Consider the following 27,785-nt stretch of genomic DNA (forward strand, 5'->3'; position numbering starts at 1 on the left):
GCCAATGATCAAAAGACCATTTAGTAGAGCCATGAAGAATTACATCAAGTGAGAAAGTCCTGAAACCCAAGCAAGCCTGAATAACATACAGGTTTCACACAGCAATTTCACTCCTAGAATGTTCAGGAAGCATCATGCCTTTCATTTTAATGTTTTATTTTAAATGAAAAACAATTTGGTGGAGATAAAAAAAAAACACAACATGTTCAGTCTGGTCCAAACAGAGGAAAGAAAGGATTTTATACCAATTGCAATATCCATAGAATTACAATATCAAAATTATTCACCAAAAAGATAATTTCTTCCTTGAAAAACAGTATAAAACCCAGATCAAATGAATCACGGCCAATCCCACTCCATTCACTTTGTTTTCTTTATAAGTTCTTATTCAGCCACTCAATGTAGTTATTTGCCACTTTCTGTCCCATGGGTAGGATTAGTGGGCTCGTAATAAACATTATAGCCCCATGAACAGCATCCTCAACATGGTAATGTGTTACTGGAACTCCTGCCTCACGAAGCCGTGAGACATACATGATTCCATCATCCCTCAAGACATCATATTGACAGGTGATCATATATGTGAGGGGCAAGCCACGCAACTTGATGTCATCAGCCAATAGTGGTGCTGCTCTTGGATCCAGGAACCCTGGGTATTTCTGTCCAAGCTCAGAACTTCCATGTTTCGGTCTGGTATAAACATGGCCCTTCTGAAACCTTTCAGGTAGCAAGATACTCCAGTTTACAAACTTAAACAAATGGCTTAGTTCTGGAGGAACAAGTTGGTTGGTTTCCATAGCTTTCTTTAGAGAGATGTCAGGAGTAATGTATTCACTGAAGAATTTGACCATTAATGATTTAGGAAGAACTGGCATGTTTTCATTGTCTTGATAGGATGGCAAATTCCAATCAATGGTCTGAAGAGCTGGGTAAATTAAAACCTGGATCTTGAGTTTAACTTTGACATCAGGGTCATCTAGAAGCTATTAACAATTTAAGGGAAAATATGTAATTACTGATTGGAGGTTTTTTTTTTCCATGACAGATGGGCAATCTAACCATAAAACACGCTTACTATTTTACAATACAAGCAGAAAGGAAGATTATGCATTACACCCAATCCTATGCATTAGAAGTCCCCTATTCAGTGTGATGTTCAGCATAATTCTGTTTACTTCTTAATAACCATGGTTAGGATTTCAGTCTTACTTCCAAATAGGGATGGGCAGGAATTTTGTTTCAGTTCAGTTTTGATAAGAATTTAACAAAGTTCTAGTGTGGGAGAAACCAAAAATGGACAGATTCATCCTTCCAGGCCCAGGGCTTTTAATGCTTAGTCCTGTGTTGGCAGCTCTTTTTTCGAACAGGCTCCTCTTCTTTACCAGCTATATGTCAGGAAGGTGCATCATGGTCCTTTCTATGCTCAGAATAGCTGCACCTATTGAATTTGGTTGGTGCAGATGGGTGAGAATTTAATTCATTTTTGTGATGCGTTTACCAAAATTTGCAAAGTTCTTCGTCTTCAAGAGAGATAGAACTTGAGCTTTTAAAAATTCAAAAGTGAGAGAAAGCAAGCTTGACAGATTTGCTATCTCCCACACTTCCAAGTAAACATGCTTAGGTTTGTTGTACCTCTAGGGATCAATGGAGAGTCATCTATTGTTCCCTCCCCCCAGAACTCTTTGTACTGATGCCTTTAAAGCAATGTAGAAGTGTCATATATTTTGGCTCCCACTTTTCTTTTTATGTAATTTTCCCTAAGCGTAGGGCAAGAGTTGACAATGATGAAAACTGATAGATCTGGTAAATATAACAGCTGGCTCAATATTAATAGTGAGGGGTATGGATATTAAAGTGACACATTTTGAAATTACTGACACCAGAAAATGCCCTTTCAGTTTGTTCCCTTTGAAACAAAATCCTTAGCATCTCTTGAAAGAAACTCATCAGAACCTGGCAAAGGCATTTGTTATGTATGGCCTACAAAATTAAAATAATAGATTGTGATAAGGCAGTGGTTTGCCAAATTCCTTTCTTTAAGGGACTTTTTCCAAGTCAACCAATTTGCTCAACATACACACACACACACCAGTAAAGATTCAGGTGATGAATCATTGCACATTGCAGAAGATTGTGAGTGCATTTGGTAGAGTATTCAATTAATTTTCACAAGTCACTGGCCCAGTACTTGACTTACATGGTGGAAATGAAGGAGGGGCTTAATTAAATCCACATGACCAACCCCTGATGCCTCCCAATTTAAATCAAATTATACATGGCAAAAACAGAATTGCTAGTTTTTCCTCCTAAATCTCTTCCTTCTCCTTCATTCTCTATCACCATTAATAATGTTATGCTCCATCCTGTTGAGGAAGCTCGTGGCCTTGGTTTTATTTTTAATTCTTCACTTTCCTTTTCATCACATATTGAGGCTGTAGCTAAGTCTTGTCATTTTTTCTTGTACAACATCACTAGAATTCGACCGTTCTTATTGGTCTCTTCCGCCAAGACCCTTGTTCATGGGTCTTTTGTTATTTCTCGCCTGGATTATTGTAATCTTTTGTTGACCAGTCTTCCCTCTTCTCATTTGTCTCCACTGGTCTCCATTCATCATTCGGTGGCTAGGATTATTTTCTTGGCTCGTCGTTTTGATCATGTCACCCCGCTTTTAAAATCCCTCTACTGGCTTCCTATCTCTTATAGAATCCAATACAAGCTTCTTCTTCTTACTTTTAAAGCCTGTCATAATCTGGCTCCTCCCTACCTTTCGTCCTTTATTTCACTTTGTCGCCCTGCTCGTGCCCTCCGCTCCAACAACACCATGTCTCTTACCTGCCCAAGAGTTTCCACATCTCTCACTCATCTTCGACCATTCTCGCTCGCTGCCCCCTATACCTGGAATTCTCTTCCAGTGCATTTGCGGACCACGACGTCAATTTCTGTTTTTAATCTCACTTGAAAACATTCCTTTTCTTGAAAGCTTTTTAACCGTAGCGTGGTCATACTAGTATATATTTACTTTTAATGTCCCCTACCCCTATTGGTTTTTCCCCTCCTTCCCCTGTCTGTTACGGTCATTTTAGATTGTAAGCCATATGGCAGATTGTCTTGTTTTGTTTTATTCTGTACAGCGCCATGAAAATTGATGGCGCTTTATAAATAAATATTAATAATAATAATACCCCTCATGGTCTTCTAAAAACATTAGCTAAGGAGTCTGACACAAAAGATAAGAAGGTTGAAATTCAAACACTGCACCAGTTAGACCTGTTGGGCCTCTCTCCTGCCCTACAACAGGGAATGTAACCAATGACATTAAATCAGCAAAGATTTTTGACTCCTACTTGTTTAAAATAATCATCTCAGCTCACTTTGGTGTTCAAAACAAATCCCTGGCTTTCGAATTCTTTAATTCTAAGTGTTAGTCTTTTCTACCTGTCTCCAGTTGGTGGATCTCAGGGTTCAAGTAAAAAACACACCAACAAAACCCAAAGTAGATCCTATAAGCTTGAGGTCTGCCCATTCCTGCTCTTAAAGATGTGATATTCTCCCACACTTGAACATTGTTGGAGAAAATTAGTAGTAGGGTGACCATATGAAAAGGAGGACAGGGCATCTGTGTCTTTAACAGCTGGATAGAAAAGAGAATTTCAGGAGCTGTCATTTCTATGCATGCAGCACCTGGTGAAATTTCCTCATCATTACAACAGTTAAAGCTGCAGGAGCCCTGCCCTCTTTTTTACAGTGACCAGATACAGTCTCATGGGAATCCTCCTACATCAGTGCCAATCCACAGCACTGACACCCACCTGCTGGCTTCAGGCTTACCTGGGAGCAGTGGTGGGTGGCTAGGATAGCACTATTTAAAATGCCCCCCAATAACCTGGGGTATCGAATGTAGTGGCACATGAGAAATTTAAAATAACAGCTTACAGGACAACCATCCAGTGAGGGAAACCCCAGAAACCCATCAATGTTACCAAGTGCTGATGTTGACCCTGAGTTTTGTCCCAAGGTTAACAGGCCTCAGGATGACTTCAAACAGCAAGGATTCAAATATATAACAAAAATTATAGACATGTCTAATGTCGGTGGACAATGTCCTTATGTTTGGGGCTCATTTACTTTCAAATGCCTACTACTCACCTGTTGTGCTACTGCTGCAGCTAAGTTCCCTCCTGCACTGTCTCCTGAAATGCACACCCTGCTTGGGTCCACGTTGTATTGCTCAAGAACAGTGTTTTGCAAGATGTACTTTGCCACTTTGTACACATCTTCAAACTGAACTGGGAAAAGATATTTTGGTGCCAGTCTGTAGCTTTGTGAAATAATTAAAAAAGAAGACAGCATGAATTACAATTGCAGCTTGTACAACACAACAAATATTTATCATCTAATGTATAACAATGGTGTTAGACATTTCTCCCCTCAATCAAGCTGACTTACTTCAACCATTTCAGTCTTGGGCTCATGGACTCCAGTCCCTGCAACCCCGTTTCTTCCCCCAGCCACAAGAAGGAAGTTGGAAGTTTTTGCTTCCATTTTCAACTAACCATAGATTGTTATGTCTGAACCGAAAACTGTGGTGAGTGTTAACTATGGTTTACTGAAACAAGTCAAGAACATTAATCACAGTTTGAAACTAAGTAAAACGAAAGCAAAAAGCTTCTGATCTCCTTCTTGTGGTTGCATCAGAGGAGGAAGGGGAGCCTTCTGCCTGAGGTGTACACAGGTGATGGTATGCTATTATTTCACATTATGGTTGGGTTCGGACAACACGCTAATCAACGGGGAGCAGGGTGGGTGGGTAATAGGAACAAAATGAAAAACAACCGTTGATTAGCGTGTCATCTGAACCTGGCCTATGTGTGATCACAGACAATGCCATTCTTACAAAAAAATCCAGTGCCTATAAAGTAGGCCAGTGTTCCAGGCCACGGTCCATGAAAATTGGTATAGATGAACAAGAAATACCTCGATCATATGTATCCCATGTGCAAACACTCAATGCATGGAAGAGGAAGCCAAATCTGCCCTCATCCATCATCAGCACAGACAACAATATGTCTGTAGAGGGGAAGCCCACATGTGTACAACTACTAGCAAAGTCCTGCTTTGCAACAACATCTGGAGGAGGGCACATTATGTCCACAGCAGAGCTGATGGGCACAGTCCTGCTTTCCCTTCCACATGATGAATGTATGTATGTATGTATGTATGGGGAAAGAGTGAATATAAAAGGACTTCAGAAACCAAATTATCTCTGTTCGGCTATGATCCTTAATGCTTACTGCCCAAAGCATGATAAGAAAACTAACACAAAGGACAGGATCCAATGGTGCCCTTACCAAGGCCAACAAGGCAGTCGCCTAGGGCGCAGAGGAGCACAGTACTGACCTTTATGGGTCACAGTTTTATACAAATTAGCTGTTTTAAGAAAAACCTAAGTTCAAGTTTTGTGCTTTTTTTATTTTTTCTACAAAACATCTGTTCTTAAAAATACAAGTTGGCATTTGGGGGGGTGCAAGTAGCTCGCCTTGCCTAGGGCGCAAAATAGCCTGGCACTGATCCTGACCCTTACGCCAATGGCCAGGTCTGCTGGTCCTGGTATGCGCGGCCAGCCCTGCCAGCCCTAGCGTATGCATGACCCCTACCCTTGTCAGCTGTGATGTAGCGCTTCTAGGGTCAACCTGCGAAATGAGCAGAAACACTAATTTCTGGAAAGCATGTGACCTGTCCCTTCTGGAAATGAGAATTTCAGCTCATTTCACAGCTTGCTCCTGGGAGTGCTACATTGTGGCCATCAGCAGGTCACAAGGGCACTATTGAATCCTGCCCCAAAAGGAGACTCAGATCAACTTCTTTTTGATACGAAAATGGAAGAACAGACATGCAAACCAGCATATCAAATGCCGGTGTAACATCATTTCCCCTTACCTCATCAGATTTCTTTAATGGCAATGTTTTCAGATGGTCCATGATCATCATTTTTAAAATACCCTTTCACATTTCAACACTGGGGTAAACTCTTCTGATGGCTGGGACCATCAAATTTCTGGTTCTGTCACAATCCATTAGGCTGGTCACACCTACACAATTCTGAAGGGCTAATGTTCTCTGATGCAGGCCATCAAATTCCTGTATCTACAGAATTCATGACCACTACCCCATCTTCCTGTAGGTGGTCTGAGGTTGCACACCTCTAGAATTCTTAGGATACTTATGGGCCACCCTCTAGTATAGCAACTATCAGGATAGATTAAGATCCAAGCTTAAGACTACATAAGCATCCTCTACACCCTCTGCAGGCCCAGCCTCAGCTACTACAACAGAGGCCGGATCTACACTACTGCTTTAAAGCGCTTTATAACAGTTATAAAGCGCTTTAACTGCTTTAAAGCGCTATAAAACTGTTATAAAGCACTTTAAAGCAGTAGTGTAGATCCGGCCAGAATCTCACAATAGAGGTTTAAAAAAAACTCCTTTCCTTCTCCTCAGGGGAGTTCAATAACTGTCCAATCACAAGCAGGACATTACCTAACTCTTGTTGATATTTTAGGACAAAAACAAATTATTATTATTATTATTATTATTATTATTATTATTATTGGTAATAATATTAGTAGTAGTAGTATTTGTATCCCACCTTTTGCCCAATACTGGGCCTCAATGCAGCCTTACAAAATTTAAAAGTATGGGCAGAGTTAGGGCACTAACTACAGAGGGAGAGACTGAGCACGCACCTTTCCTCCCAGCTCTACAGGTCTTTCGCACTAGTGTGGATTTCTCTTAATAAACACACCTTTGTATTCTTTCCCTCTTTGTACTTAAGGCTTATCTGGGTGCTAAACAACACATGGAACAAAGTCCAGTCCTGTTTTACAGAATATAGATTTACCTTGTCAGCCTAATGAAATCTGATCAGAAGTATGTGCAGAAGACGTGGTCAAGGTTTCATTTTGGTGCACTGAGCGTGCTCCAGTGTACTTGAGCATACTCATTAGCATATGTTAAAAGGAATCCGGTGGGGCAAGGGGTAATCAATGTACACCAGCACAGCCATCAGTCTTGACCACTCTCTTCTGCTGCTGCTTCTATCTCCAACTGCGAAAATTTAGCTTAGCATCCTAAATGGGAGAGGGGTGATCTTCTCACTTCACACATGGAGATGGAATTTGGAGTAGATAGCTATGCAGTGGCCAAGAGACCTGAAATATGCATGTCCTTATTTAGAAAAATAACACTGCAATTCTTCTGAGAGAAGTAACTCACTAAACTGTATTTTGTTTTTATGTCACTTTTTATCTATCCTTTGCATGTTTTGGTGTTGATTTTGATGGTCTGCAACCGTAATAAATAACAATTTGATTTGCATGTCCTTACCTGTAGAACTCCCTTCCTGTGGTCCAAAGTCCAAGCCTATGTATCAGATTTCTTATTTGGGCTTGTTTTTAACAGCTGCTGTTAAGCAAAACTAGGGTAATTTTAATTTCTATATTTTAAATATGATCATTTCAGTGGGTTGGGGTCATACTTGAAAATGCCTACTGCAATCAGTGGGACTTCCCATTGATTTCAATGGGTCTACTCTAAATATGATCAAGTCTGGACTCAACCCAATGTGTTTCTTCTTGTTGTTGTTGTTTAAGCTGTGGTTAACTGCCAAGCCTTAGAAGAGAAAGGACAGGAACATGGGGAAGATGAGTGAGCTTTCCAAATAAATAAATAATGCAATGTTTTATTCTTTCTGCCATTGTTAAAACTGTATGAAAATGAATGCTTTGCATTAGCTTGCCAAAAATAAAGAACAACCTTGACTTACAGAAGAAAGTCATATTTGCTATCAAAATTGGATTCCTCACTTATCCTAGATTTATTAAAACATTCTTAAAATTGGTTCAAATATATACTTTTTCATTTGACATTTTCTTGACTGGATCAGAACTTGCATGATATTAATATTATGCATTAATATTTTTATAACTGTTTTTATACCACCCTTGAGTCTTATTCCCAAGGTGATTGACAAAAGGAATAAAGCAATAAAAACGTAACTATACAAAAAAACCAAAAACCAAGCAATCTTTAAAATACAACTAACAATAACAAAATCGGAAAAGTTGCCACCTGCAACAATTTTCAAATATAAACTAGAAATAAAATGTATAGCCTAACAAAAGGCAGAGAAGTCTAGTGTTGCAACTGAGACCATAACAAAATAGTCAACTTTGGTCTCAATCTAGGAGAAAATTAAGTATGCTAAAGATCACTGAAGTCAATGTGTTTTTGTATGTCCATGCATATGTTGGATTGTTGCAATTATGTTAAATTTTCTGTTTCGGATCGATCTGTGTTTATTACATGCACAACAAAATCAAGAATGAACAAACATTCTCCAAAACATCCATTTGAACCATCTTTCCTTACTCGACTGACATGATGACAGCATCTAATCTTTCTGAAGTCCATCTCGACAGGCGGTCATAGGGTTCCATGGCTACAACAAAATGATTGACAAGACATAGTTTATTGTTCTTCCAAAAAAAATAGATAAACACAATTTCTCTTGGCAGTGGCTTTTGAACACTTTCCATGAATCTCAGATCTTTGAAGATGTACCTTTGCTGACATTACACTAATAAGAGTAGGGTGCTACTGCAGTGAAGCCACTGCATAGCTCTACCCAATATGCTTAACAAGGACACAGGGGGGTTGTTCACACATAATGCTAAACTACTGTGGTAAATGTTGGGAAGTGAACCAGAGTGGCTTAGGGTATCAAATCGGGGGAGAAAGACCCGACAACAATGATTAATTAACCACTGTGTGTAGCCGTCACCCTGCAATGAGGTGGCTTACCATGTTATCTGTTGGGCTCCCCATGTTTTACAACATCCTCTCAATGGGAAAACATGGCGACCATAGACTTGGCTGCCTAGAACATCTGCCACATCATGGTCATGGTCACACAGCAACGGATAGAGTGCCCAGCACACACATTTTCCTAGTGTGACAACTGCTGGGATAATAGGCAGCAGCAGCGGGAGGCCATGGGAGTAACTATGACACAGGGAATGGTAAGTAAATGATTCACACTGCGAAGTTCCTGGTCATGTGACAGGCATGAACTTACTGGTTTTGGTATCTCTCTCCACTCTAGTTTCCCTGACCAGCCTTTCCTCAGTCACATCTGAATAGTGTTATCCTCAACTGAATATTCCACCCCAATATACCTAACAGCTGGACTCCATATATCCCTTACAGCAGCCTTACCAGCCTTGAAACTTCCAGATGTGCTGGAGTACAACTTCCAGGATCATGCTGGCTGGGGGTGATAGATATTGTAGTCCATCACATCTGGAGGACTTCAGGCTGTGAAAGACTGCTGTATAGTCTGCTTATTTATGCTTGGTTTCTTAAATTCACCATTTTAATAATCTTCCATATTCATATAATTTTAGGTGGTTCCACATGCTCATTCTAGTACCTAGCATACATTATTCTGGCCACATCACTGCTACAAGGATGTGAAGTGCTAGCTCACACCTGCACTTAGGTCTTCCATACTTTACAAAGTTTAGAAGGCACACTAATGGGTCATACTAAAGATGCACATTTGTAACTGCTTTTGTTCAGAGCCAGCCCTACTGTTAGGCAGAAGGTGGCTGTTGCCTTGGGTGGTAAATAGAGGGTTTTGTGGCAGAGACGGCAGTGGCAGCCTCCTGGCCATTTCTGACTGTTGAAGGACAGAGTCGTGTACTCTGGATAGCCTGTCTTGTGCCCCCTAACTTAGCCTGTAGCTCTCATGTAAGGTAAAAGATCCTGTTCATCACCTGTGTTGCACAAGATTAAAACTGACAGCTTCTGTGGGTAGAATGGGGTGGGGGCATCTTGTCCTTTGCCTCAGGTGGAAAAATGACTGAGGCCTGACATGCTCTTATTATTTCCATTTCCCAAAATATCTGTCCCTTTTATTCTTTTCTCACTTCAACATTTCCTACTCTTTCCATTCACTATCCATATTTTGAATAATTCTACACACTTTTCAGAATGTTTTCAGATTTACTGTACTAATACTCTGTCAGCTCTTTTCATATATTATACTTCTTTGTGAGTTCAGAAATCTTATTTGAAGATACTAATTAAAAGGGAGATGTTGGAAGCAGAGGAAATGCCTTTTTTAAAAGCACCACTGTTCTTGCTTTTAAAAATGCCCAAGTATTTCAATGAATACTTCAGATGATTTTAATTGGATTAAAATTATCTGGTTTAAAGGATTCTTTCTTCAGCACTAAGTCTATTTTTTGTTGTTTGTTTTATCAAATTCTTTTTATACCTCATGATAATTGTAACTTGCCTCATAGCACAAGACGGTGTGCCACTGAATACCAGTTGCTGGGTGGCAACAAAGGAGTTGGTGGGTGAGCTCCCCAGAAGAATCTGGCTGGCCACTGTGAAAAACAGAATGCTGGACTAGATGGACCTTTTGGCTGATCCAGAGCTCCATCAGACGAGCGTCTAACTGCATGTTCTTGACTGGGCACTCTAGTCTTCTTCATGCCACAAAAACACCACCCCAATAAGCCCAACTTATTTTAAAAACAGAAGTTGTCACTATCTCCTGCTGTGTGCAGGAGAAGCAGCGATCAAAATGGCCCACTGAATGGGCCATGTGCATGTTGTTTCCTTCTCTTTCAAAAGATGAAGTAATGAGGGACAAATGCACAGGTGGAGAAGCAATGGTAAGCAAATGCGATTTCCCCCTGTGTGATGACAATCCCAGTAGTTCTTACTGGAATGGAGTGTCTGGTCCGTGGGGCATTTAACAGTTCTACTGAGTTGTTAAGGTTAACGTTTTCATATTTCATTTGTAGTGCTGTCCCCATGGCTCCTGTAAGCTGAAGTTAGGGTACTGTCCTTGCCAGATGGATGAGACAAAACAACAACAACAACAACATCCTAGATACCCATCCTAGATACATTGGAATTTGATGTCCTTCTTTTCCATCCTTTTACCACCTGCCACAGTATTAGAGGCAGTATACAAATTCATCCATCCCTCCGATTTGGAAAGAACAATATTCATCCTTTGAGGGGATGTCACCATTTGAGCAGAATAGGAGTCTATTGAAAGTGTCTAATTAAGTCATATATATGTATATATATATATATATATATATATATATATATATATTCTCTACCATGCCATAGTATCACAAATCCTACTTCAATCCAAACCCTGTGGCATTACGATAACGAGGTGCATATATTTTTTTCACCGAAGACCCACCTTGGAGAAAACAAGCATTCATACTTACCTGATGCACCAACACACCATCCACCCCCGTGAATGTAAATTACTGCCCTTTTCAAGGAATCGGGTTGCCCTTTAGGGAGGTACAAACGCACTGGAATGCCATCAAATTTTGTGTCTGTCACAGTGACCTTTTCATCTGATACGGGTGGTATAATTTCAATGCGTGTGATCATCATCAGAATGTCCATGTAGTGTGCAAGACCCAGCTTATCAGCAATTGCACCCTGGAAAACAAGTGGAAGGGTGTGTGATGCAAAGCCCAAGGTGTGTACTGGTCTACGTTCAACAATACCCCCTTTCCTTCTTTATATTAAAAACTGCTCCAAAATGTTCAACATGCGCATCATCAACCAGTACAGATAATGTTATGCACTCTCCTGCATTGAGCAGGGAGTTGGACTCGATGGCCTTATAGGCCCTTTCCAACTCTATTATTCTATGATTCTATGATTCCTCTCCCCAGGGTCATGCTTCAGAGCTCATTTCCCTTTTGCCTGAGAGAGCACTGGAGACTTATGGTGTTTGTTTATAAAATAGGCATATGTTATGCCTAGAGGAGTAAACAGCTAGCCAGGTAAGATGGCATGACTCTGAAAAGCAGCAACCATTTCCCCAAAGCAAGCAGTATCCTCTCAGTGCCGCCCCCGTTGCAGTTTTACTTCTTGCAGTCAAATGCAAAACTCAGACCTGTTTCTCTCTTGCTACCTACACTGCATCTCACCAAAGTTGTTTCTCTCTCTGTCCCTACAGGGGGCAGCCTCTCCCTGGCTAGGAGCTGGGTCCTAGCCAGCAGTAGCCCTCCTGCCCCTGCCATCATGGGCCATTCAATCAACTTGGTCTAAAATATCATAATGAGTGGCGATTGAGGAAGCATCAATGTGATTTTTAGTGTCTTGTAAACATCGTTCACCCTGAAGCAGCAGAAAAGGACCCTCCTCTCACCAGGATGCTGCATCCTCAGCAAAGAAAGGCCATCCTTGTCTAGGGATTTCCATCTCTGGGAAATCCATTTCTCTTTCCACTTGAGGGAGTTCCATAGCATGCCCGACTTGCCTTGCATTTGTGGGCCGAGCTGTGGGTTTTCCCAAAGCTTTGGGATTTATTATTTTTTATATTCTATTATTTTATTTTTAATACCTTTTATTTTTATTTATTTGTGTGTGTTTTTCCTGAGAGCCTTGATTTGTGCAAATTGCACCCGCAAAATACAGAAAATGCACAAACTTGCCCCACTTGATGCAGATCCAGGTGGGCTCCACAGCGGAAAGTGGCCCTGGATCTCCCACCAATCAGTTTCATGGGATGACCCCATGTTCTAGTATTTTAAGAGAGGGAGAAAAATGTCTCCCTATCCACCTTCTCCATACCATGCATAATTTTGTACACCTCTATCATGTCTCCCCTTAGTCTCCTTTTTTCCAAGCTAAACAATCCCAGTTGATGAAACCTTCCCTCGTAGGGGAGATGCCCCAGCCCCTTACTCATTTTAGTTTCTCTTTTCTGTACACGATCTGAGTGTGATGATGTCACATTATCCATTGTCTTTTATTAGGTTACTGGGGAGACTCAGGGCTTTGCTAGACCTGCCGGTGTAAGCGCTCCTCACCCAGGCTTCCAGACGGCGGAGACGCATGGAGGACGCAAGCCCTGCGGCGTCCGCCATTTTTATTTTGTTTGTTTAAAGGGGCCGCGGGTGGCCCGAAGACTCCGGGAAGGTAAGTGGCTTTTTTATTTTTATTTTTAAAACGGGGAGGGCAAAGGATGGGAGGGTGGGTGGCAGGGGGGGAGGGCGGGTGCGATCGCGCCGCCGCCGCCCGAGCAAGCAGCCGAGCGGCGCTTGCCTGGGCAATGCCCGGGATGGGGCGGCATTGCCCGGGCAAGCGCCGCTCGGCTGCTTGCTCGGGTGGCGGCGGCACGATCGCACCCGCCCTCCCCCCGTGCCACCCACCCTCCCATCCTTCGCCCTCCCCTCTCTTCCCCCCCCCCGCCGATGGGCACAGCGCTCCTATGAGCGCTGTGCCAGGTCCGCGGCTTTTCGCGGCTCCTCACGAGTAAGCGAGGAGCCGCGAAAAGCCGCGGAAGTCTCCACACTTTCCCCAGCCCCGGCCTGAGGCCGGAGCTGGGAAAAAAGCGCGCCATAAGCGCATTCGCTTATGGCGCGTTGGAGGAGGCCTCAGCACGGCCTGCCTCCGGATTCCCCTGTGCGTCATCTGGACGCACAGCAGGGAAACCGGGTCAGAAGGCGCGCTAAGGCCTGGTCTAGCAAGGCCCTCAGTCTCACATAGTTTCGTGCCCAAGCCACTGCGAACACAGGTGTTAATTAACATCAATGAAACACAATCGCTAAATGTTGGGGTGAGGGGAAACACTTTTCCCCACAGCCGTTTTCCCACCATAAATCTCACAGCTTCTGCCTGACATGTATTTTTTTTGTTGTTGTTGTTATTATTCCTAGTGCAGCTAGGGGGTAAAGGAAAGAACAAAACATAGCCATGGGTCATGAAGTAGTTCCTCCAAGCTGTCATGCTCTTGGAGAGAAGGAAATAAGACCTTGCTTGAAGAATTTATTTTTTGTTCTGCATTTGTATTCTCAGCTGCTCAGAAAGGGTTCTAAACAGAGGCGAGAGCTTCAATAACCCTCCAGATGCCAAAATAAATAAGATTGTCAGACTTCTCTTTCAAATTCCTAAAGTAGAGGGGTTTGGAACATACATTTAGAATCTGTAGCTGCTAGTACATGTGGCGGGGGAGTGCCACAAATACAAAACCAAAAAAAGCCTCTCCCCAGATAAATGGGGGAAATGGACTTCTGAACTATACATTGCAGGACATGACCATCGAGCACCACACAACCAGAAAACATCACAGGGATCAGACTCTGCAATAATTCCAGATGTCAACTCTGACCTCATGTCTACTAAGGTAATTTGATGATAGGAACCAATATCAGCCACAACATTAAATGATTAGCCAACTGCCGTTCTTTCAATGCCTTTCTGCATTCTATGGAGGACAAACAAGCCAGTCTCTACGGAGAAGATTAAATCTGACACCTGAAAGTGAAATATTCAGAAACGAGTGGGAAAACATTTTAACTACATGCAAAACTCTGCTGCTTGCATGAAAGCGGTCGTTCTTGAACATAGGTATTTCAAAGGGAGATTTATTAAGAAATATATTGCTTCTATCCTGACTTGTGACATTAGCTGAACTCCCTATCACACTATGGGGGCTAATTAGCGGTGCTAGAATGCTTGTTTTATCATCTATTGCTACAATTGTGAACAGTTATTGTATTTATTTTGCATACACTTAACAGTTTTTATAGAAGTCAGATTTCCATCTGACTTCATTCTTTAATTTTTCTCTCTCTCTACATCCACGTGTAGTCATAACTGCTGTCTGGGGTTAACACTTCATGTTTCTGATGAAGTGGATTCTAGTCCATGAAAGCTTTTGGCATAATATTTTTTTTTCATTTTTAAAATGCCAAAATCTTTTTCTTGGTTTTGCTGCAACAGATGGCTACCATTCTGGAGACAAACTTAAACTTTGACATGAAGTATACATATATGTAAGTATATGCATGTCTATACACACAGAAAGTAACTTTTTGATCATTATCCATTCTTCTCCCAAGGAAGGTGGAATCAGATGACCAGGAACCACATTGTAGCCATTTAAAAGCTTGCTGAGTGGTGTCTATAACAGAGGCAGTAGTCATTCATTCTATACTCCTCAGTAGCCAAAGCCCTCTAAGCAGCTGACAAAGATTAAAACCTTAAAAATACATAATAAAACCATTTACATACAAACATATAAACAGAAACAACACCCGCAGACACACATATATCTAAAAGAATTTTAAACAATCAGCAATAAGAAAAATCCAAGACCTGATTAAAACCTCATCATATGCTGCCAAATGCCTGAGAGAAGAGGAAGGTATTAACCTGGCACCAAAGAAATAATAATGTCAGCACTAAGCAGGCCTCATCTGGAAGAACATTCCACAATTGTGGGGCCACCACTGAGAAGACTCTCTCCCTTGTTGCTGCCTTCCAAGCCTCCCTCAGAGGAGGAACCTGGAAGAGGGCATTAGATGATGAACGTAGTATATGGGTAGGTTCATGCCAGGAGACACACTTCATCAGGTACTGTAGTCCCAAGCCATGTATGGTCAAAACCAATTCCAATGAAACACACACACACACACCATCTTATGTTAATTCCAGCATTACCATCCTCCTGTTTTTTTTATTATTATTATTTCTGAGTGAGGCATGTTTTATTGTTCTATTTTATTTTATTTTTTGCATATGAGTTTCAGTGTGAATTGGAAAATTGGGAACACCAAGTTTGGCCAGATATTACAGATACAGGAAGGACAGGTCATGTTGGATTGGAGATAGTAAGGAAGCCCAGATCAGCTGCACCTCTCACCTGAACTGCAGACATAGTGACTTCAGGGACAGCAGGAGAACTGGAAACCTCCAAGGACAGAGGGAAGAGCAAGTGAGGTCTCTGCTGAGTAAGGCAGGCACTGAAAAAACCCAACAAGTGGGTCTGACCCCCAGTAATTTCTTTGCATAATTTCATTGGAGACTAACACATCTGAACAAAACCTGATTTCAGCATATCTCTCTCTCTGGCACCAACTCTCTCCTGAAATCTCTTCCTCCATGCTATCCAACTCACCCCCCTCAAATCTCTCTTTCCCTGGGTGCCAACCAACTCCCCAACAAAACTTTCTCTACACCCACATGACTTGCCCTTCCCTCCTCCATCGCCCCCTCTGCTCTCTTTTTCTTTTGCTCCTCTCCACAGCCTCATCCACCCATGTTTTCACTCTCTCCCCCATGGCCCTGGCTTCCCTCATTCAACAACCCCACCATTCCATTTCCACCCTCCCCTCCCTTTTCTTCTTCCTGCATGACTCCCAGGGGCAGCCAGAGGCATTCTGGGGAAACTGATGATGGTGGCTGCAGCCACGTCACTTAGCGTGTCTCCTTAGAGTGTCAGGCCTTTGGTTTGTTTGTTTTTAAGTTTCACAAAATGTTTAAGGGAGACTGGTGTCAGTAGTGGTGGGCCCCAACATCTGTGCAATTTTATCAGGTATTATTGGCCTTGCTGGCTGGGGGTTAATTGGAATTGGTTCAAACATCTGGAATGCATCAAGGTTATTGCTTACCTCTTGTTTCCCCAGCATCAAGGTATTCTTCCCTGGAGATTTAATTTTATAAATGTAGCTAAAATCTTGTCAGAGACCTATCTTCCCCAAATTTGTCTCATTTTTTTAAAAAAAGAAGTGATTAATTCTTTTATAAACAATGTGCTACATATATGGGGGGATTCACGATATAGTTAACTAATGAAAGAGACTGAAGAAAATTGTACAAAATATATATTCAGAAAACAGAAAACAAAATAGAAAGAAAACAGAAAGAAACAAGGAGTTCAGAATTCTCAGAAGGCAAGAAAACCTCGCACAACAGAAACAATACTTGAGGAACAAGAAGAACTCCCCCTTTGCAATCTGTTGAACTTGTTTTCATTGCACACATAAAGACTAAGGTACTCCTTTGCAGACATATAATTGATTATGCAATTGCTGCATTTTACAGTTTATTAGTTTAGCTGAAATCACCCCATCCTCACCACCCAACCATGCAATTGAACAGGCTTGTTGACCTACATATTCCAGTTAACGCAGTTGGGGTTTACAAGTCAACCAATTGTTCATATCATCAAGGCTTATCGAAACAATAAGTGTTCCCCAACTACATTTCACCTGGTATCATTCCACAAACTGAAATAGAGCTAGCAGAGCTGTGCCAAATCTTTCTATTGTACAAGTGCTTCCACTTTACGTTTGTATAACTGGTCATGCAAGCAACTGTGGTTGTTGTTGTTTTAAAAAAACGTTGTATTTCACCTTTACCCGATACCTGCCCAGCCAGAATGGCTTAGATGGGAGGTGTCTGTTGCTAGTGGGAAGGAGAAGGACGAAGGCACCTCACATGCATAGGCACATGTGCCTTAGGAGACTGGACAGGGCTGGGACTATAAGAGCCAGCCCACTCAAGTGCATGGCCTCTGTCATCTTGGCTCCCACCCTTAATCTCGTATGGGATTAGCCAGGAGGGGTGAGTAGGAATTTTCCTCCCATTGAGGTTTTGCCTACTTCATACTGCACTTGCTTAGGAGGAGGGTGGATAAGTAGGTTTATTGGTTTCAGGGATGTGTGAGAATTGGCAAGATTAGAACATTTATTTATTTATTTATTTATTGCATTTCTATACCACCCAATTGCCGAAGCTCTCTGGGCAGTTCACAAAAATAGGGACGATGAGCACTATGGCACCTTTTGGTGATTGGCATATCCAGAGGACCTGCTCCTAGGGAACTGTGAGGCTCCCATGTCAGGATATGGTTAGCCTTTGGAGACCCTCCTACCCTGAGCTGTGAGGCACAGGGAGGGGTGATGTGGAGTGGTCTCCCCACAACTGCAGAGTGTTCTATGAGAAAGGAGCTAGGTTTTACCTGACTCCAAGCTTTGGAGAGTGCTCACCCATAAAGCCAAGCAAGTGACCTGAGAGACGACCCATCGATTCCCACACATGCGGATCCAGAGAGGGGTGAATTACCCATATTATTCAAATAAAGAGGCCCTAGTTTAACCCAAGTTCTGGTGCTTTTGTCTTTATTCTATGCTCCTTTTCCACTTTCAACAAGTTGTAACGACGAAAGGTCTACATTTTTCTAACTACAGTCCTATGAGGTCTCCATGTTATCACATTACCCAACCAACATTCATCACAAACTCTGCCCTTCAGCAACACTTGTGCAACCACAATCTACAGCAGGTTCCTGTTTTCTTTTACAGGGCTGCAAGTCAGCCAGAACTATAAAGGCCCAGATGGGCTATTATTCATTGAAGTTCTTAATACAGAGCCTATAGGAAAGGCTAGAGTGGAGGAGTCATTCTTAACAGCAGCAGCATCAAAAACAATATGAAATGGTGGCATCAAGCAACAATGGTGGTTGCAAATCAGCACGAGGCAAAAGCTGTTAAGGCAGTATAAAGCAGAGCCAAGGGGAAGCAGTGCCAGGAGCCAGCAGAAAGAGGAGTTTAGAAGATGTATTCTTAAACAGTCTTCCCCAATCTGGTGCCTTCCAGATGCTTTGGAATACAGCTCCCAGTGTTCTTGACTATTGGCCATGCTGTCTGGGGCTATTAGGAATTTATTGGATTCTCCAAGCCACACCATATCATTGATTGAAGATGCATAGCTAAAGGAACTGACCCTTAGCATCACAAATAAGGCTGCTTTAAATATTATAATTCCCTGTATAGAAGGTATTATACATCATGGGTTAGTACTCCACACAATAGGAATAATACTTTAAATAACTCTGGCCCTTTGCATTCAACACCTGTTTGCAGGTACAGCTGGGAGTAGGCTAACAGCATTTTAAACATGGAAGCTACAAAGTGTCTATCAGAAGCATGGCATTGGCAATCTAATGGCTTGGCAAAGAACAGTTGACATTCCTTAGCAAATTTCCTATATCATCAAATGCCAGTGTTGTCATATGTTGATATTTTGGTTTACTTTCAGTGATGCTTTATTTTGCTCTAATCTCCTTAGCAGAGTAATGGTTCTCCTTGAAAGGATTCCTATCAGAAGAAACCCATTCCAAAATCTTGGAATCTAGATAATGCTAAATGGTTGCCTTAGAATGGGGTTGGCAGAAGATAGATCTGCACCTCCTTGGTAGATCTCTCAGTGATTTCTGGTAGATCTGACTCCCAAATATTTAACATTAGCAGAAACAAAGTTAATCCCACCCCTGCCCTATGTGAAACTGCTAAAGTTAAGAAAGCTTGGAGTTATTTTTGTGTGGAAGGACTGTGAGTGTGTGTCTTTTACACCAGGTCCGGTTGGTGGATCTCAAGAGTTCTGGTAAAAAAGAAAAACTCAAGAGTTATGGTAAAAATAACAACAGTCAGTTTTGGTTTCTCCCAGTTTCTCATTTTTCTAATCTTAAATGAGGTTCATACCAAACTTTGAGATATTTTTTTAAAAAAACACACCCACATGGAAATGCATTTTTTCTGTACATTTCTCTGAGTACATGCATTTCTGCATGCAATTTGGCCTAATGTACACATTTTTGCTAGCAATTTTCCTAACAGAATGGAATTTTAATGCTGTTTTCACGAACATCTGTGTTTTCGTATGTATTTTCCTCTAATGTATGCATTTTTGCAATGGAGAACTCCATCGCAGAATTAGAAGTGTGAATTTTAAAGGATAACTGAGGCCACGGCTAGATGAGGGGGTCTGAGAGCAACGACCTCATGATTTTATGATCGCGAGAGCATCACCCTCCTTTACACATGGCACATGATATCGTGGCCCCCACCCCACAGGGATGATCCTGGGACGATCCCGGGATATAGGCCTGGTCTAGCCATGGCTTGAGTTTCAGTTTGCATATTGGTTCCAAAGTGCAAAATTAGGTGCATTCACATTAAAATGTGAACCAAACATATTTCTTCCTCACCCCCAACCTCAGGTGAGTGATCATTTTCAGCCCAAAGCTTTGAAAATCCATAAGGCTAGCTGAAAATAGTTCCAAGTCATCTTAGAGGAATTAAAACTGCCTGCTAGGCAATTCTGCTGACTTTGCACCAGATTTCCCAGTGGGAGTTCGGCTCTTTAAATCTTAGGAAGAAAAGAGCCGTTGCACATGCTTAGTTGGCTGCTGATTGATCTCTCTATGCATATGCAACAATGACTAAGCCTGTACTTTCACAAAGTGTCTGGCACTGTTTTGTTCCATAACCTTTTCATGCCTCAACAAGATCTAGTACATTAAGATACAGACTCAGGGTCAGACAGATGGCCATAGCCTTCCCCAATCTGGTGCCCAATCTGATGTGTTGGAACACAGCTCCTAGCATCCTCAGCTATCATGCCATGCTGGCATGGGATGGGGATGATGGGAATTGTAGTCAAATGCATCTGTAGAGTACTGGGTTGAGGACGGGTGATTGTGGCTATGCCCAGGTATGTGTATGTATGTGTTCTATTTGATCATGTTAATTGTCTTCTTTCTGTAGGGTGAGTCACTGAGAAATACATGAATGAACTCCCAATTAGCTGTTTGCATTTTGCAGACGCTGCAGCTGATTTCAAAACTGATTTCCAATGGAGTTTGGTCAAGGGCTATGCATGGGTTGTCACGATTAACTTAGGGCCAAATCAGATGCCTGGAAACAGACCTGGGTCTGGGAAGGGTTGCTGAATTCTTCTATTGCCTGCCACTTCTTACCTTAACCCTCTTCACACAGCTGCTTCTCCCAAACTCATGTTTGCTGCAGATGGGAGGAAAGCAGTTGTAGAAGGGAAGTGCAGGTGAGAAGTTGCAATTGGGGGAAAGTTTAAACACCCCTCTGATGTTTGCTTCCCTTTGGCTTGTGCTCCTGTCTGCCACTTTTCAGATGTTAGAGAACTGGCTTCCCCGATTTCGGTCTCCACCAAATGTCTAATTTAACTTTCTATGAGGAGGAAAGACACTTAGTGTTCTGAACCAGGACCAGGGTTGAGGGAGCCCTCAGCAAAGTGCTTTCTGGCCAGCATGGCCAATGGTTAGAAATTACGGAAGTTGTAATCCAACATCTTCGTAGGGCACAGAGTTGCCTTCTCCTCTAATAGATAAATCAGTGTGGCTCTGTGGTGGGATGCAACTTGACAATACATGTCCAAAGCATATAGTCCAAAGAGAATTTACTCCTTTGGGGGCATGACCCCCACCCTCACCTTAGTGTCCTGCCAGCCCGCTGTCCACTATTTGGGGGAAGAAGGTCAGAATACTTGCAGAGTTGTGCATCACAGGGGGAACCTACATCTGTGGACATGATCAAGCTTCAGAACTTCCCCCACCCCAACAAATCATGAATGGTGAGGGGCACAAGGTTGCTGGGGTCAGAGGGTGTTGCCCCACTGTCTCACATGAGAAAATAATCCCCAAATGTGACAGTTGAAATTTCTAGAAATAAAACTCCTAATTCTTCAGTAAATTCGGGCTCAAACTACAGGATTAAGTGGAGTTCTGTCATTCTTTTTTCTATTGTTTTTTTAACCCTAAAGTTGCCTGGGCTCAGCTGTTTTTGACCGAAAAAAGCAGGGAGAATCCCCTTGACCAGCCTTTTCTCAGATCTAAAGTTCCCTGTCTCTGCTCTGCTTTTTCATCCATGGGATAATGGGGAGAGAAATTCCACACTGTTGGGAAGAACAACATAAATGGTTGTTATTTCAACACAGGAATGGCCCAGTGTCCTAACTATCTCCTCAACAGAAGGCCCCCCACCTTATCCTGCATTCGTAGTGTTAATGTAACATAGCACAGGCAGCGTCAATGAATGAAACAATCTTATTTACACAGAAGAACTGAAGCACAGAAAACATTTGTCCAGCATCAGGACTGTTGTTTCAGCACTCACAAAGACCTGCTTTGCAATCCAAGGCCTGGATGAACTGCCAGCAATCCTCGAGTTCAGAAACCATATGACTTCAGATAGAAAAAAACGATGGTTAAACCATGAGCCCATCTGGCAACCCTTCCTGCTGTCACTTCAACACATGTCAAGAACTCATGACTGAAGGGCGTGTAAGAAAGGATGCCATCACATGTTGCTGAGAAATGGATACACTTCGCTGTAGGTTTGTGATGCTCGCTATTCACATTACATTCATTGTCATTCAGTTGCACAGCCCAACATAGATGAGGGATGCACGTTGTACTAAAACCAAGGCAGTACGGATAGACTACATCTGCACACACATCCAGCTTACCTGACAGTCCTTTATACTCCAGAATGGTGATCGCCCTTCCACTCAAAAGGATCCTTTAGGGCAGGTGAAAGCAACACAGCGGCCCCCAGATGTTTTTGATCAACTCCCATAATACCTAACCATTGTCCATAGTTGATGGGGGATGTTGGGAACTCTAGTCCAAAACATTGGCAGGGCACCAGATTGCTTACCTTTTCCAGGATGGGGTTTGGACAATGTACATCTAAGGGTGCACAACCTAGAGAGCTTTGACTATTGGGCGGTATAGAAAATTAATAAATGAAATGTTATGTTCTCACAGCACAATTTACTGCCTAAGGCCTTCAGCTGAATTCCAAATTGCAGGCTGACTCCTGCAGACTGCTTGCTGTCAAGATTCATTGGCAGAATGATGGTGGTGTTCATGTGCAACCTTTGAATAGCTGCACTGAAACAGGTATAGACACTTCACTCAGTCAGGATCCCTGATTGTCTATGTGCATTCAATTGCTCAAGAGTAAGCAGCCATTTGCAGAAGTTGTGCTAAATATAAGGGTGTCAAAGGGGTTGGGCAAGCAGCATGTGAAATTTGGGGTGGAACTGGTGACGTGGTCTAGGTCATACAACCACCCCTCCTCCATATGTTCACCTTACATTGGAGCAGGTGCGAATAGTTTGTTATGAAATTACATAGCAACACCGCCTGGTTCTGAGAAGCAACTCAGGGATGAACTACATGTGACGTTAAATGCATAGTTCTACCGTTAAGTTTAGAGGAGAGAGGGTTGACAAGTAGCCAGCATATGTGGGGGAGCTTAACTGGATTGTGACCCTAACATGGGGCTTGGGGGCTTTAACTCCCACTCCCTGCTGCCAGTTCAATCTGAACTGGCAGCCCACAATTTCGATTTGCATTGCAAAAGAAGGTCCCATTAGGGCCAAATTATGCATGACGTTAGTCATGCAGCTCTTCCCTTGTTTTTACAAATAGACACTGTGGGGCAAATGATCCAGTAAAGGGTGAAATTGCCCTAAACCCATGGCCCTGGCTATTTGTTTAAAAAGAAAAAGAGAAAAGAAAAGAAAAGAAAAGCTGATTCTGCCCTTATGGGATGTGCTATGTGACTGATATCACATGAGGTTTGGCCCTCACAGAACCAAGCATTGCCAAAATAGTGTGTGTTCAAAAAGAATCTGAAAAAAGACCCAGCCTGTTATAAATGACAAATAAGGCTAATCAAATTAGTGGGCCATTTTGGCCTTTGATATGGGAGAGACAGTTTTAATCCAGCTGCATAAGCAATCTTAGCTTATTAACATTTTTGAGGCGCCTCCCACATTTGTGCAATCACAACAGCAATAGATTAGCTAACTTGGGAACCTTTCATAAAACAATTTCCCAATTAGAACTTATTACCTCTTTGATTGCTGGGAAAATGCACCATGGCTGCCAACACCCCACAGGCTGAAACTCACCTTTGAGGACTACACACAACAATAAGAAACAAATCTGCATTTTTTAGGGGGGGGGATAAACTAATCATGCAGAGAGCCCCTTCAAGAGAGGGAAAGGCTGCAATCCCAAGCATACTTAGCCAGAAGTAACCTCTATTGGACTCAGCAAGACTAGCTTCTGAATAAACATGCCTAAAAAGAACGAGCTTTGGAACAGAGCAAACTTGCAGGTCTATGCACGCACAATTTTTACAATGAAAAAATTAAACATAGCCTCTCCCTACAGCATGGCAAGTGATCGTAACGAATGGCAGGATCCACCTCTGCCTTTTGTCCTAGGTGATGATAGCATCTCACCTATAGAATACCTGAGGAATAAGGTATTCATGTTTTATTGACAAAACTATTGGTGAAAAAAGATGACCGGGGTAAAGGTTAAGGGCAGGGCTTGATATTTACTTGGCAGCCTTCTCTTCAGATGTGTTAACTTAAATTCCTTTCCTTCCCAACCAGCATGGCCAATGCAGGGCCTTAGCTAGACCTACAGGTCTAGCGGGATGGAGGGGTGAAGATCTCGTGATATTTTTATCACGAGATCTCCCCCTCTGTTCACATGTGATGTGTGACGACCTCAGAGGGAGACGCATAGTGCCAGCCATTTTGGGTTTTTTTCTTAAAGGAGAAGATGCACAAAAGGTAAGGTGTGATAGATAGATATATTCCCAGCTCCCCCCACCCCACCCCGATGGGTCCAGTGCTCCTGAAGAGCTCTGTGCCCTGTGCGCAGGTCCCGGCTCCTCGCGAGGAACTATGAGGAACTGGGACAAACCGTGATGCCCACACACACATTCTGCAGTCTCAGCCTCAGCCCAGGACCGTGGAAAATGTGGGCCTAAAGGGTAGGACGAGATCCCTGGGCAAGGGAGAGATCATCCCTCCCTGATCCCGGGATCCCCTGTGCATCATGCAGATGCACAGGGACAATCCTGGGGATCGCCCCAGGATTTTGCCCCGTCTAGCTAAGTCTCAGGTCTCCCAAATGCATGAAGAAGCCCCCTCTGTGAATACAACTGTATAATGGACATGTGGGGGGATTCATCCTGTTGGCATTTTAATTTGAGCTTACCTAATTTTGCACTGTTGAATCAATATGTGAACCAAAACTCCATTTTCCTTCAAAATTCGCACTTCTCTGAATTTTGAAATGGGGTTCTCCAATCAAAGAATATGTACAAAAATGCATTATTTTGGAGAAATTGCTTGCAAAATGTATACATTAAGCAAAACTGAGCACAAAAATGTATGTTTGTATTAGGAGAGACTCATACACATTTCCATGGAAATGTTGTTGTTTTTTGTTTTTTGTTTTTTCAAAGTTTAGGACAAACCGAATTTAAGATGGGGGGGGGGGAGAATCCAAGTTGGAAAAGTGAGAAAGTGAAAGCCAAAAGAAATTGACAGTTTTGTCCACCCCTAAGTCTGCTACCATGGTGCCACTCCACCTGCATTGATTGTATTTGTAATATAGTTAAAAGAAGAAATCTGAGAAGGGCTTGCACTGTATTCAAGCACAGCATATCAGCTGTGTTCTGTACCTTAAGCATAGCCCAGCCTTGAGAATTACCCTTCCTTACACCAGAAGAACCCCCATTCAGGCCTCTGTCAAGAGCACTTGCATGGAGATCCATAACCCATGTTAATAAACATGTTTCCAACACCTGTGTAGAACCTTAATTCAATAGTTTGAGACAACAATGCTCCTTCCACAGCAGAGCTATTATAGGAAAAGCTGGACATGTTGAAGTTCTGGAATTGGACCATCTTTTGCTTAGTCTCTAGGGTTGCCATGGACTTTATGGCTCTTGTGCCTTAGTGGAAAGGGAATTCTTGAGCACACCACTTCTCCCATCATAGTACTGCATGGTAGGGAAAGCACCAACCAAGTTTCTCCCTGTAACACAACTATTCCAAACACAGGAACTCTGGATCCATTTGGAATTTGGCAATTCTACCTAACCTCTACCTATCTATCCTGTCCTTAACCCCCAGGTTAGTTGTAGTACTTTACTTTTGTTTCTTTTGCCATACAACTCCCTCTCTTCTGGCTGGCTTTGTATTGATTTTTCCTGCCTTGCTTTGAATTGTACTTTCTTTGCTTACTCTGCAGCACCACTCCTTCCTAGATTCTTTGTTTTCCTCTTTCCTAAGGGTGTGCTTCATGACCCCCTGGGATAGTTCAGGCACTCCAGGAACCCAGGCCATCACATGAAAGCTGACACCATGCCACACATGCAACCACGGAGTGGCATTTTTGCACACCTCAGCAAGTGCTTGGAAAGCTGTTCTCTCAACAGCATGTCAAAAAAACTGGCTGGTGGTCACAGCGGTGGTTGGAAATCAGCAGGCAAAGTGCAATAAAAATAAACGAGCAGAAAGAAAAAAAGAAATCCTCCATTTAGTTTTCCCACTCCTCTATGAAGCTTTATAGATGGCAGTTAAATGCAGGTATTGGATCCTCTTTTTTGCATATATGCAGAAGATATAGCTCAGAGGCAAAATGTTCAGCAATTTCCACATACTACCAGTGAAGAACCACAAGTGGGAAGTGATGCCAATCTGGTGAAATGTCGAATGTATGTAACCCAAACAGACACATAAGATGAAAGTCTTGCAAATCTATACTCAATTGCTGCAGTAGCCATAATTGCAACATCTGGCATGTCGCACATTGGTAGGGTTACTTCCCCTCTCCAACACAAACAAGATTTCAATTAGAAATTTCATCACGGCCGAGGAAAATTCTAAGAGCTTTCGACTTGATTGATTAGTCCTAGAATTAGCACGGCTTATTTATAGCAACGCTCATGCAGACTACAGCGTGTGTATGAAATACGAATCGTGGTAATTATATCCATTACCAAAGGGTGCTTTGAATTGCTCTGCCTCAAAAGTGGAATGCTTATATTTCCAAGACAGCAAACAGACTGCAGTATCATGTAAAGCTGCACAGTCTAACAAATAGGTCGCTTCCCCACCATTTGCATTGATTTTAGTAGAACATTTATGTCCAGAGGGTTAGAGAGAGAGAGAGAGAGGGAGGGAGAGAGAGGAGAAGCAGAGAAACATACACATTCTAGTATATTTTTTCAGACTGAGTCATAATATCTGGTTTCAGGTATTATTAGCTCTAATTCTGCATAATCCCAATCTTCTGCATTCATTGTTTGTTGCCTTAATTTCCTAAATGTACATCTTTGGAATTCTCACACACAGATGCCTGGAATAAATAAATGTCTAAACTTACCAGATGTCCTACAGTTCTAAAGACTGCACTGATAAACATCAGTTTCCAGCGTCCCTCCACATTCTCTGGAATGGGGATGTAAATGTAATATGCAACCAAAACAGAAGCAAGCAGAAGGTACAGTGTTTTGTTCCCCATCGTTTACTATACCCACTTCGTTCAAGACTGACTCCCATTGAATAGTCTCAGCCAGTCTTAACAGTGGCAAGTCAGCTGACAGCAACAAAGTTAGTCTGCTGTTACATACAGATCACGCCCAAGAGGTCAACTTCCCTTTGATTGCTACAGAAAAGGTTGTGCTTCTCTGCCAGAGGCAAAAACAACATGTACGCCTTTAACAAGCATTCCGTCACCAGCAACAGGATTAGTTGGCTTGGCTTTCTTATTTAGAGCTTAAGATTCAATATCAAAGCAAAAAAAAAAAAAAGGAGGGAAGATCGCAGTTATTCGTTCCATCAGGCAGAATCCAGGGTTCTTCTGATTTTGGAAGCTTGAAGGGAAAGCCGACTGGGAAAAGTAAAGTGAGAAAATTCCATGTTGTGGGTTAAGAGCTATAACATATGCATAAAAACATACTCAGTGGTAAGTAAACCCCTTGAAGCACCAAGTGACTGATAAGCTAAATCGGTGCAGAGAACGGTAAATAATAAAACACATGCTTTTGCCTCAGTGCTCATCGTGGGCAGGGAAGGAGAATCCTTATCACAACAGACCAGATTTTAAGTCCATCTAGTCAATTACCTACACTTCAATTATCAGACAGCTCAAGGAGATTGATTAGTTTTAGATTCAAATATTTAACCATTACTTAAATATGCAAATCAGGGCTTTGGAACTAAGTTTTCCTGGGAATGTTCTTTACTTA

At 42.2% G+C, this 27,785-nt stretch overlaps 1 protein-coding gene across 1 annotated transcript; it reads right to left on the minus strand.

Moving 5' to 3' along the window:
- Window positions 1–176: 176 nt before the first annotated feature.
- Window positions 177–27,194, minus strand: AADAC (arylacetamide deacetylase). Its single transcript, XM_063132112.1, has 5 exons — window positions 26,921–27,194; window positions 11,319–11,541; window positions 8,428–8,497; window positions 4,147–4,318; window positions 177–983 (listed from the first exon to the last, which is right to left on the minus strand). The coding sequence occupies exons 1-5, from the start codon at window positions 27,056–27,058 to the stop codon at window positions 375–377; spliced, it is 1,212 nt and encodes a 403-aa protein (XP_062988182.1). The 5' UTR covers window positions 27,059–27,194; the 3' UTR covers window positions 177–374.
- Window positions 27,195–27,785: the final 591 nt, after the last annotated feature.

This window comes from Elgaria multicarinata, chromosome 8 (assembly GCF_023053635.1).
Source record: "Elgaria multicarinata webbii isolate HBS135686 ecotype San Diego chromosome 8, rElgMul1.1.pri, whole genome shotgun sequence".
NCBI lineage: Eukaryota > Metazoa > Chordata > Lepidosauria > Squamata > Anguidae > Elgaria > Elgaria multicarinata.